We start from the raw sequence: 11,936 nt of genomic DNA, 5'->3' as shown, positions 1-11,936 counted from the left end.
GTACGTTGTTGGGCAAACACTCATGGGATATCATAAAACAGAAAACTTCGTAGATTTACAGGTAAAGCCAGATGCAGCTAATAAAAAACGGCTTTGAACCACATTGAGACACAAATAGTATACGCATTGTTTTCTTAATTTAGAATGTGCAACATTAGGTTTTTTGTAATAATGAAATGTGAGGGAAACTCCTTATAAATTTGTCCACTCACTGAGTTTACGTGGCTTTAAAACATTTCGCCTGTACATTTGGTTGCCCTGGCAACTCGAGTCTGACGTCATCGCCCCGGTGCGACCCTGCTGGTGTGCCTTTGATTGGAGGGAAACCCCGTGGATGAGCGGGAGAGATCATCAGCTGTGTGACCGGGAATCAGGAACAACATCGTCTAACGACACTAACAGGTTAGTTCACATTTATTCACTACGGATGATAGCTGACGTTTTCGACGAAAAGTAGTTAAATTTGCACCGTGTGCTTTGGGGGCCCTTTTAATTCTGCATGAATCGTAGCTACCGGGACTGTAGGGGAAGCCAGTGATGCGCCGCCGCTCAGTCATTGTTCTGCGCTTTCTGAATGGGAAACGTTACTGCACATCAACCCGTCTATTTCTTTCACTCGCTGTGTTTAGAAGGCAGCTTTCGGGTGTAACAAATTAGCTTTTGTAAATTAAGCGACCTAAAATTAATTCCTAACGGGCGGAAAACCTACAGCTCTGGTTTGTTTTCCGGGAAGCGAAAAAGGGCGTTCACTTTGGACTGAACTAAGCTAGGCGCTTTTCATTCAGTTTAACTGAATCGGTGGCACCATTGTTTGGCCTTATCTAGCCATCGGCTGCGTTATTAAACTGTTTTCTACGTAAAACACCGAAAATAGAATGCAGGAAGGCTGTTGTTTATTGTCTGTATCCTAGCTGTGCACAGTAGGAGCCCGGTGGGCAGGTGTGTGTGTGTGTGTGTGTGTGTGTGTGTGTTAGTGAGACAGAGAGAGAGAGACGTGAAACTGGGTGGCCGACATTCCTCAAAAGGGTGCAGGTGTCTGGCAAACCTGACTCACTGATGGTGTGATGTTTGACATGCTGGTCTCATAGGTCTGGTGCGTCTGCGTTTTTACAAGGCTGTAAGCTGGTAAGCAGTCATTTGCAAATTTGAGTTTATTGTTGCACTGTAACAGTACTGCAGTTATCCCGAGATGAAGCAAGGGAATTTTAAAATCTCCTAGCTAGTAATTAGCTTAACTTACTTGTGAAATAAATTCAGGTAGTGCAGTGGGTGCCTCAGGGCTCTGATCAGAACAAGATCAATATTGATCATGGGTTACTGTATACACTTCCTGTCCTGGATTTAACCTTAACTTAGAGCCAATAATTCGTTTTTTATGTTGTGTAACCTACAGCTGACATGATTAGGCGAACTGAGACATCACTGACAGAAAATTAATCTGCAACTATTTTCATAAGCGATTTATAATTCTTGTCATTTATCAAACAAATGCTAAACGTTCACTGGTTTCGACTTCAATAAATTGGAGGATTTGCTGCACTTCTGCAACTGTTCTCAGTCATTTTGTTACAGGTTCCATCTAATTTTAAAAGGAGGATTTCCTGCTTCTGTCTCATATGTGGTAGTTAAGTGAATATTCTGGGGTTTTGGTTTGTTGGCCGGGAAAAAACATGCACTTTTGAGTAGGGTTGCTATAGTATGAGATTTTTACAGTATGATAACCTCAAAAGATCACAGAATTATATTAATAATATCATTATTATTTACAGTTACAATGGTCTTTTTAAAGGAATGAAAATAAGTTATTTCCTGGCTGAACTAAAGCTTTATTATAATTTCACAAAATGTACCTATGTCCTGACAAAATCTTTTTTAATGGAAGTATGTATAAAAATTAAATAAAGATGCACAGGCCAGATCCTCCATCCAGTTTCAATTTTCTTTTTAATACTATAGATAAGCCAATGAATATGGTACAATAAATGTCAGTTTTCATACTGTGGTATGTGTTGAAACGGTATACAACTACAACCTTCATTTGAAGACTATAGTTTCTGCTCTGGGAAATTGTGAGGTACATTTTCCTCTTTTGTGGCATTTTAAAGACAAAACAACTTATTGATGTGTCGAGATAATATACAGATTAATCGATAAAGCTGAATCAGCATTCACACTAATTAAAATTATTCACAGTTGCAGCCCGGCACATTATCTTGAATAGGTCACGGTCTGTTTTTTTTTTTTTTTTCTGTGAAACTGATGTCTGTTTTTTTTTTTAGTATTTCACAACATCTTAAATCGTATTATACATGAAATGGATAAGTTCCATTTCTAAATAAGGCAACCAGAAACAATAGGATGTATAATGAAATATTGTGGCCGTACTGCAACCAAGTGTTAAATTCATTGTGCTTTTTTCTGTCTATTAAAATGAATTCGTATGGAGAAAGGCTTCCTGAAGTAAAACCTCTGTACATATAGCCAGGTTCTCTTGTTGTGTTTCTAACCACCTTCTCTTGTTGTATTTCTAATGACTTGGATGCCAAGTGAATTTAGACACCAGTATAAATCAAGTCTGTCCCAAACTGAGTGCAGATGAGCCAAAGCTGGCTGAAACCCAAAAAGCTGGAATGCACACACACCCAAGAGACGTACTAGTGAAAAATAAATGTCCCCAAGCGTTGCGAGAGACTATAGCAAGATTATAGCAGAAAATAATGTGATGCTCACCAATTTACCAAATGTAATATTCTCCAGCTATAAGAGTGTGGTCAAAGTATTTACTCCCTGATGCCTAATTGTTATTTTTTTTTGTATGTTCAAAAGTACGTTTACATGCATACCAGAAACGAGGTTTCTTTGAGAAATCAGGTTATGCTGGAGGGTATGCAGGAAAACGGGTTCACATGCACATCCTTCATTCAGTTTAAAAGATCAAATCCCTTCCCCCTTCCCCATCATGTTGCTCCTCTTTTTCTCCCCTACTTCCTGCCCTCCCCCAACGCTCCTGTCTTCCTAATCTGTCTCCTGTCCCCTTTTGTTTTGCCCTCTCCGACTCCTTTTCCTCTGTCCTTCCTTCCTTAGCCCACACAGGAGCCATGCCAGACAAGGAGGAGCAGGTACAGAAAGCCAAATTGGCCGAGCAGGCTGAGCGCTATGATGACATGGCCACAGCGATGAAGGCTGTTACAGAGGAGGGCTCGGAGCTTAGCAACGAGGAGCGAAACCTGCTCTCTGTTGCCTATAAGAATGTGGTAGGGGCTAGGAGGTCCTCCTGGAGGGTGGTGTCCAGCATGGAGCAGAAGTCTGATGACAGTGCGAAGACCGCACTGGCCAAGGAGTACAGAATAAAGATCGAGACGGAGCTGAATGACATCTGTAATGAAGTACTGGTAAGTAGCAGAGAAGGGGGTAGATAAGTGGAGAGAGTAGATGCTTGCATCGAGATAAATGGATGGGAAGACAATCAGAGGGTGCAACCAAGTGCTCATTATTAAAATGTCAAATGTTGCTTTGTAGAAATCAAAAGTGAAAACTATACTTACAGGGAGAGCTAGCTATAGCTATATACTAGAACCAAAGCATAAGAAAGCAAAAATATTCCAGATATGCTCGCTGACTTCTTGCACTGTTCATGTCATTCGGAGCTAGAGTCTCCATAGTAGTGATTGGGGTTTGAGCTGTAGTATCGAGGTCCCTCCCAACTAGTCACAATGGGGCAATCGAGTTGTTTTGGCTCCACTTTTGTGGTGCTGTCATGTCCTTCTTTATATACAGTCAATGCAGGCATCCAGTTAGAAATATACATAGTTTTTTATATTTTAAAATAATAAAATACTTACTAGAGTTTGTGTGCGACATCATCAATTTGTCTAGAGGACATGCAGGACCAAGACCAAAAACTAATGTACGCATGTGTAGTGGTCCACACAACACAGAAAGAAACAAACAAGGAACCATTTTGGATCCGATATCCAGTTCTTGCAATGCATCCATGTTCGGGGCGCACACAGAACAATGTTCTTCAATGGGAAGCCAGTGAGGGATCATGCCTTTGTTGGCTGTGGTGCCTGTGTAAATGCCAAGGGAATGCTAGGGATTTATCTATCTGGACACCTCAAATTTGAGAATCAAAATGTGGAAATAACTTATTTAAGGATACAATTCAAATGTGTTTGTCACATAGCTGTTCTGAGCATAAAACTACTTGTCTAGTTTAATATTGCTTTGCTTGAGTCACAGTTCTTCTGTGTGAATATCCAATATCTGTGCCACTGATTACCCTCAGTAACCAGGAAAATTTGCATTTTATACAGGCGTAATATAGTGGTTGTGATCGTGTTATGCCTTGGTGTTGCTGGAGCATTCACAATATGTGTAAGACTAGCTAAAGCTTCATGTTTGAAATCATCCTACCACCTAGAATAGTGATGCTTTAAGCAAATTAATGCTCCCTGGCCCAATGGATGTTTGAATATTTATACATCCATACAGATGGATACATCCTGTATTTGCACATTCACTGCCACTCCAAACCTTTGAACTAAAACAGACAACTTCTAAGTGAGTTTCTGTATTTATTTATTTTAAAGATTTCCATTCCTTTCAAACATGCTCCACTATCAACCTGTCACAATTGTTGGGCTCACTCACTCCCATTTAATTCCACAGACACAAACTTTAGAGACCTCTTACACATTTTGAACAAGAGGCTGGGTATTTTGCAAAGTTGTGTGAGAGTATATGGTGGTGGCTGTCTTTAATTTTTATATATTTTTAGTGCATTGCCCCGTTCACAGTGGCTGCGGTGACACCTCCCTCCGTCTCACATTAAGCATATAAGCCCCGCCCAACGTAGCGGCTTGTTCTGTACTGTAGTTTATTCAAAGTTTATTAATTCCAAACATGTCGTGTCCAAATTGCACCAAATGTGACTGCTCTCCCTTGGGTCCGCTGCACCACACCCGCCGTATGTGAGGTTGATTGGATGAATGGTTCACTACATAATCAAAATACTTAAAAACACACTCAAAGATATTCCTGATAAGACAAGAATGGCCTTATTTCTGATATCCTTTTTGTTTCTGAATTTTTTATCTTTTTAATTTTAATCTGAAATCCTGAATCACACTAGGATAACACTCTGTTAATCACAAGACAGACAAAGCAAATATAGTTCTGCTGCTCTGCACGCTATAGTCAGTCAGTATGTTGTCTTCCTTTCTTAAATCTGTTTCACTTATAGTGTTTGTTTTAATTAGTGGCTGGTTTAGGATTTAATTTCCTTAAATCGTCTTTACCTTAGAGAATCAATGCACACGATGGGATGGAGAAAAGACCTAGATAATTGCTGACAATGATAAGGTTAAAGGACTGCAAGAAATGAGCAGCCTGCAACAGTTCATGGCCACAGGCTCCAAAGAAATAGGGGGCAGCATAATAAATCTTGCAATGTCCTCCAAAAATGTAAAACTAACATCCCAAGCTTCCAACCTTGCCTCATCTTATTAACAGTAATGCCAAGTGGCTACAATATGGTGAACTGATGGACACTGTTCCAGGTTTGTGTCGTCCGTTGCTCTAAAGATAGTTTTGGCTAAATAGCCAACATTGGACGTTAACAGTCAAAAGAAACAAAAGAAATGTTGAGTTCAGCATCAAACTGCTAAGCTAGCATAGCAAGTTAGCATGTTCATTTTAGTAGATATCTCACACAATACATGGATGTTTTTGACATAATGTCAGAATTGTTACTACTTAATATTTTGTTGATAATGTTAGTTAATTTTTTTGAATGTTTTAAACTACAAATCTGGCCATATCTTACACATTGCACCATTTTAAAGCTAATATGCTGACTGTTGTCACAAGGTTCAGGTTGCACACTTAAACCGACCTCTCCTGCCCCAGGGGAGAAGCACTGCTGTGCACGGGTTATCTCTCCAAATACTTGTGTCAAAGTTGTTATCTCATGAACTGACGTTTTTATCTGCTGGTGCAGTTGTGTTGAGTTCCACACATTTCAGCACTTATGATTCACACTTTGACTTGCAGGAGCTGCTCGACAAACACCTGATCCCCAGTGCCACGCCTGCTGACAGCAAGGTCTTCTACCTGAAGATGAAGGGAGACTACTACCGCTACCTGGCTGAGGTGGCCACTGAAGAGAACAAGGAGAGTAAGTAAAGCAGACCTCTGTGTGTCCTGTAACAGTTGCAGTCATTTTGGAGTTTTTTTTTTTTCAAATTGCTAATAACCTCTCCATCTATCTCTTGTACAATCACTTGAGGAAATCAGACGGCATCATGCTCAGGGTTCCTGAGCAGTATGCTAGACCCATCAAACATGTTTTTTTTTTAAAAGTTTAATGCTGCCCTCTACTGCTAAAAATGCACGCTGCTTTGTGATCAAGCCCTTTGTTTCTAGTTGCCGTCTGTTGGGAGGATGAGGTGAATGTGTGCTGATTAATGGTCCTTAATAATCTTCTTTAAGATGAGGAGACCAGGCTTGCTTCAGGTTGTGTTCTTTGGTGTTGGACAGAATATAGACACCCTCCTGGTCCCCAAACCTCCTACTGTCAGCCGAAAATGCAGGCGAAGGCTGCCGCTGGGTTGTCATGGCAACAGGAGCAGCACCAGGGTGTTGGCTGAGTCTGGTTTCTTTGGTTGGCTGTGGCAACCTGAACTGCCTGGGAGATGTTTTTTTTCAGTCTCAGATTGTGTTGTAGGTCATACAGTGTCTTTAAGTTGTGTATTTGTAATCCTGTAGCATTAGTGCAATCAACAGGGGGGTTTGTCACCTTTGCTGGGCAGTTCGTAATCCATAGTTTCCAATCTTGCCTTTGGCTGTTAATAATAAACACAGAGGTACATGTACACATGAGACATTGCTCCTCTAAAATGTATTGCCTTTATCTCAACAATTACAGCTAATATTTCTTTTTGAAGAGAATTGTTATCTTGTTTGAGTCGTGTGTTTTTTTTTTTTTTTTTTTTATTTATATTTTTCCTTCTGATTTATTAATAGGGATGGGGATCATTAATTTTTATCGATACCACTATTGATACTTTACTATTATTTAGTGATGGTTATTTGGTAAGTCCAGACCCAACATGCAGGCATGAGGTAGGCCTGCACGGTATGAGGAATATATTCAATGTGCAATAACGTTATATATTAAGATCTCATATCACTTACGATAAATAAACATATATTGAAGGGTACATATTAACTGCCTGGTTGTTTTTAATTTAATATTTTATTTACAGCTAAATGTTGTTTCTAGAGCAGCAACATTAATGTTTACAACAGCAAAGTAACTCAATAACTTTATCTGACATCACTCACAAATAGTGACGTTCAGAAAGAACAACATCAGTCTGTATCAGTCCCTCCTCCTCTCTCGCTGGCTGCAGGTAAGTTACCAGGTAGGAGGAGGAGCGGCTGGTTTGTCTCAGCCAGCAGTTTTTAAGACTACAGATCAGTCTGTGCTCCAGACAGACAGCTTTCTATTTAGCTTGTTTTTAACATTTGGCTAATGCCAAGCTAGCGTTAGCAGTGTTTGTATAAAACATACAGGATGAGATACTGAGGACAGAGATGATTAAATTAACCAGCCACTGTGTGTCTGTGGGTGGGGGGTGATTTTCTTATCCATTGCATTTCAAATTAAATTAGATTTGACACTCGAACGTTACATCATAGCCCGCAAGTCTCGATAGCAGTATCTATAAGCTCAAACCTTATTGATTTTTCGGGTTTTGGAATATTTTGGAACCGGGTCTCGATCCCCATCCCTATTTATTAATCATAATATTAACTTATAGTACTTTTATTGTCTTTTCTGTTTGGGGTTCATGTTGCTGAAATAATCATTTTTCTATTGCAACTCCCAGTGTATTTTGTCTTGTAAAAAAAGCTAAACATTCATGGTTTCCAGCTTCTCAGTTGGGAGGATTTGCTGATTTTTATTGTCTTAGGTGAAAAACTATATTTGTCTGGTTTTTAAACCGTTGGTTGGGAAAAAAGGGAGGGGAATTGTGATGGCTAATGAATAACTGCACCCCACCAGACAGTTTGCCTCACAAGCTGGCTTGGATGTCATGTTTATAGGAGTTAAAACTGTATGCAGGCTGTTTCTGCAGGTTCAATATGTATAAATATTGGCAAGGGTGGCTGTGATTTGTAAGAAATCTGAGAAGCAGTAACATGCACCATCTCTCACACACACACACACACACACACACACACACACACACACACACACACACACAGCTGGTGCACAATGGCACATTCTGTAATCCAGGGCAGTTACAAAGTAATGTGAACAAGAAGTCTTGTTTTTTCCATTTGAAATATCTGCTTCCTTATTGGTCTATCTCCCTATGTGTAGCCATCATCGCCAGCTCACAAGAAGCCTACCAGAAGGCCTTGGATATCAGCAACCAAGAAATGCAGCCTACACATCCCATCCGCCTAGGCCTCGCTCTCAACTTCTCGGTCTTCTACTACGAAATTGTCAACTCACCTGAGAAAGCCTGCAAATTGGCCAAGGAGGTAAGAAAGCATCTTCTCGTGTTTTATTTTGGTTTCTCTTGGATTCCATTTCTGTTTGTTTCGTCTCCATTTATTTGTCCCTTTTAAAAGATGAATTGTCCAGAATCTGGTAAAAGGAATGATATGAGGTGGTTTTAATCGCTGAGGTGTTCATTACGAGACTCCTCCTGCTCCAGTCACTGTACCCATCCAGTCACAAGATGAATGCTGTAGGCCTTCTTTTTTTTTAACCCTAACCAATTAACAATTGCACTGTTCTTTTGAAGTGTCCCAGTACGGTTTGTCCTTTGAATTTTCTTGGCATTGACCTGGATACAATTAGAAATGGCTTTTGGATTTAAATGAGTAGTTTAACATTCTGTGAAATATGATTATTTTCTTTCTTGCCTAGAGTTAGTTGAGCAATTAATTGGAGTTCTTGACAATGAAAACCACAGTCTAACTTTCCTCATTAAAATTAAGCACAGCACAAATGTACCAATTTATCTTGAACCCTATTAATGGCTGCTTGCTATTGTGTTTTATTCATTATACTCATTATTTTGCCCTGACAGTATCAACTTAAATCCATCTCATGTTGGTAAAATTACGCTTTTGGAAACTTGCACACTTGTTTTAAAAGCATTGACGGCTGTCTGTCTCCTCCAGGCCTTTGATGAAGCCATCGCCATGCTGGATTCCCTGAACAGTGACTCCTACAAAGACAGCACCTTGATCATGCAGCTTCTCCGTGACAATCTGACTGTGAGTGTCTCATCTTTATGTCCCTGCATGTTAGTGGCGTCTTACACTCTCACTTTCCACTGTCCCTTGCCTCTACACTGGTTTTGTTTCACATTGATCCTCAAACTCAACGAAATATTTAGAATGCAGAGGTTTTTCCTGTGCTTCTTAGCGGGCACTAATCCCAGTGTCCCCTTGCTTTTATTGCAGCTGTGGATGTCAGACGCCCAGGGTGAAGGCGAGGGTGAGGGAGAGGAGACGGAGCAGGCAGCTGAGAAGAACTGAACTGAACTTCAGAAAGAAAAACAAGACAAACACACATTTTTTACCTCTCACCAGCCTAAGTTGTGTGTGTATGTGTGTGTGTGGTTGTGTTTGCACATACATGCACAGATATGTATGTTTACACTCCACTCACAATGTGTAAAGTACAGTATGTGTGTGTGCAGATACTTAAGTGTGTTAGTTGTATGAGCACCTCCACAGAGAAAGAATGGGATAGATCTTTTTTTATTTTTATTTTTATTTTTGAACATTACTCATTGTGTGAACCAGTGGGTGTTTGTTTTTGTCCATTGGTTTAGTCCAGATGAAATCCCTCCTTTAGATCGAAATCAGCCCCATGCTCGTTAACCTTATTCATTGTAGCAAACTGCTGCTGTTGCAGGAAAACACAAAGAACCTCTAACTGTAATTTTGATAATTTGTATGTTTTTACTTGAACTCAACATTTACGATCTTTGTGACACTTGGGTTGACAAAACTCCTTTTGAAGCACAAACTGTTAAATGAAATAAAAAAATAAATAAAATGGCCACAGTGGTCTGAATTCACTAAATTTTAGGTCTCATCTGACAATATCAGTGATCATATAGATGTCAGAATTGACCTTGATAAAGATCTATTACCATATTGCTTGTATCCATCCCGCCCTGTCAGTGTCCAGTGTAGCAGGTAGTGGTTTTAATGGATGGTACATGTGTCATGGCTCAGTGGGTTGTATGTGCATTCGGGCAGAGGAAAGGTTTTTTGTATGAATGGCCACTTGCGAAAAACTGTAGTTAAACTTTTTAGTTGATAGTTTTTGTTGAGAGGATTACATTCCATTTTGCTGACACCTTTTCACTCTTTGTGAAATGCGTAGAATATAATTTCCTGCAGTTTTCCATAACACATGACATGGTATAGACAGCCTAAAGATAAAGTGAACAACTTGACAAAATGGCTTGATACTGTAACTTTTGATATTTTCTCTTTTCAGTGCAGAGGATACTTTTGCCATGTGCTTTTATGTGACTTTCTACTCTATTTCTATTCAGGGGTGTTTGTATTTTCTTTTTGTGCATTTTATTCCCTTTTGACTCCTGGAATGTATGTGGTTCTCAGTATAGTATGGTGTGAGGGGTTAGCTGTGCTTTGAAACTGGCAGTTTTGCTTAGGTTTTAGCTTGAACCAGGTGGTTTACAGTAACATTTACCTTCCTTGAAAGAACATTGTGAAAAGATAAAACTAAACAGTGCTAATTATAAACTGACTATTAAAATAACTTGGTAGACAGCTACGTTATGACCACTTAGTAGATACAAAGTAGTGCCAGTTTCTTATTTTAAAAAGATGGGATGCAGGATTCCGAATTTGCAAGTTACACTCTTGGGTACATTATTTGGTTATGTGCTTTCATGTAAGTGGAATCAAAACATTAAAATCAAGTGTGCCATTCTCAACGTGTCTATTTGCTCTCTGTACACGTGGAATTGTTGAACACAAAGTGGTTCTACTATTTACCATACCAGCTGGGAGTGGTGTCAGCTGCTCTCACTGCTCTCACAGCTAGGAAATGAGGTCTGTCTCATTCAGGTGAAATGGCTGTTAGTGAGTGTCCTCATGCACACAGACAAGAACATCCTTCATTGAATGCGTTTAAAACTACATCTTTGTATGATCTTTACAATCTTGACTGGTATGTTGGACAGAAACTCATGTATAACCTTAGCAATGAACATATAGTTTAAGTTTAACACTTGAACAACACAATGTAACTCCAAGTCAGTCACACTCCTGTGAAATCAAACTGTCCACTTAGGAAGCAACACTGATTGACAATCAATTTCACATGCTGTTGTGCAAATGAATAGACAACAGGTGGAAATTATGGGCAATTAGCAAGACACCCCCAATAAAGGAGTGGTTCTGCAGGTGGCGACCACAGACCACTTCTCAGTTCCTATGCTTCCTGACTGATGTTTTGGTCACTTTTGAATGCTGGCGGTGCTTTCACTCTATTGGTAGCATGAGACGGAGTCTACAACCCACACAAGTGGCTCAGGTAGTGCAGCTCATCCAGGATGGCACATCAATGCGAGCTGTGGCAAGAAGGTTAGCTGTGTCTGTCAGCGTAGTGTCCAGTGCATGGAGGCGCCATCAGGAGATGTGGAGGAGGCCGTAGGAGGGCAACGACCCAGCAGCAGGACCGCTACCTCCGCCTTTGTGCAAGGAGGAGCAGGAGGAGCACTGCCAGAGCCCTGCAAAATGACCTCCAGCAGGCCACAAATGTGCATGTGTCTGCTCAAACGGTCAGAAACAGACTCCATGAGGGCCCGATGTCCACAGGTGGGGGTTGTGCTTACAGCCCAACACTGTGCAGGACGTTTGGCACC

General features: G+C 40.3%; 1 protein-coding gene across 2 annotated transcripts; it reads left to right on the top strand.

Moving 5' to 3' along the window:
• Window positions 1-249: 249 nt before the first annotated feature.
• LOC119907055 (14-3-3 protein beta/alpha-like) lies at window positions 250-11,003 on the top strand. 2 transcript variants are annotated; one of them, XM_038724608.1, is made up of 6 exons: window positions 250-402; window positions 3,085-3,392; window positions 6,055-6,178; window positions 8,393-8,556; window positions 9,205-9,300; window positions 9,490-11,003. In XM_038724608.1, the coding sequence occupies exons 2-6, from the start codon at window positions 3,099-3,101 to the stop codon at window positions 9,562-9,564; spliced, it is 753 nt and encodes a 250-aa protein (XP_038580536.1). In that variant the 5' UTR covers window positions 250-402; window positions 3,085-3,098; the 3' UTR covers window positions 9,565-11,003. The 2 variants fall into 2 exon arrangements, with proteins under 2 accessions (XP_038580536.1, XP_038580537.1); XM_038724609.1 differs by lacking the exon at window positions 250-402 and adding an exon at window positions 997-1,125.
• Window positions 11,004-11,936: the final 933 nt, after the last annotated feature.

Source organism: Micropterus salmoides, unplaced genomic scaffold (genome assembly GCF_014851395.1).
Source record: "Micropterus salmoides isolate LMB-PRFRI ecotype aquatic unplaced genomic scaffold, ASM1485139v1 Ms_hic_scaffold_17, whole genome shotgun sequence".
Taxonomy (NCBI): domain Eukaryota; kingdom Metazoa; phylum Chordata; class Actinopteri; order Centrarchiformes; family Centrarchidae; genus Micropterus; species Micropterus salmoides.
The sequence above is the reverse complement of the archived record's forward strand: the minus strand, read 5'-3'. Positions and strand labels throughout refer to the sequence as shown.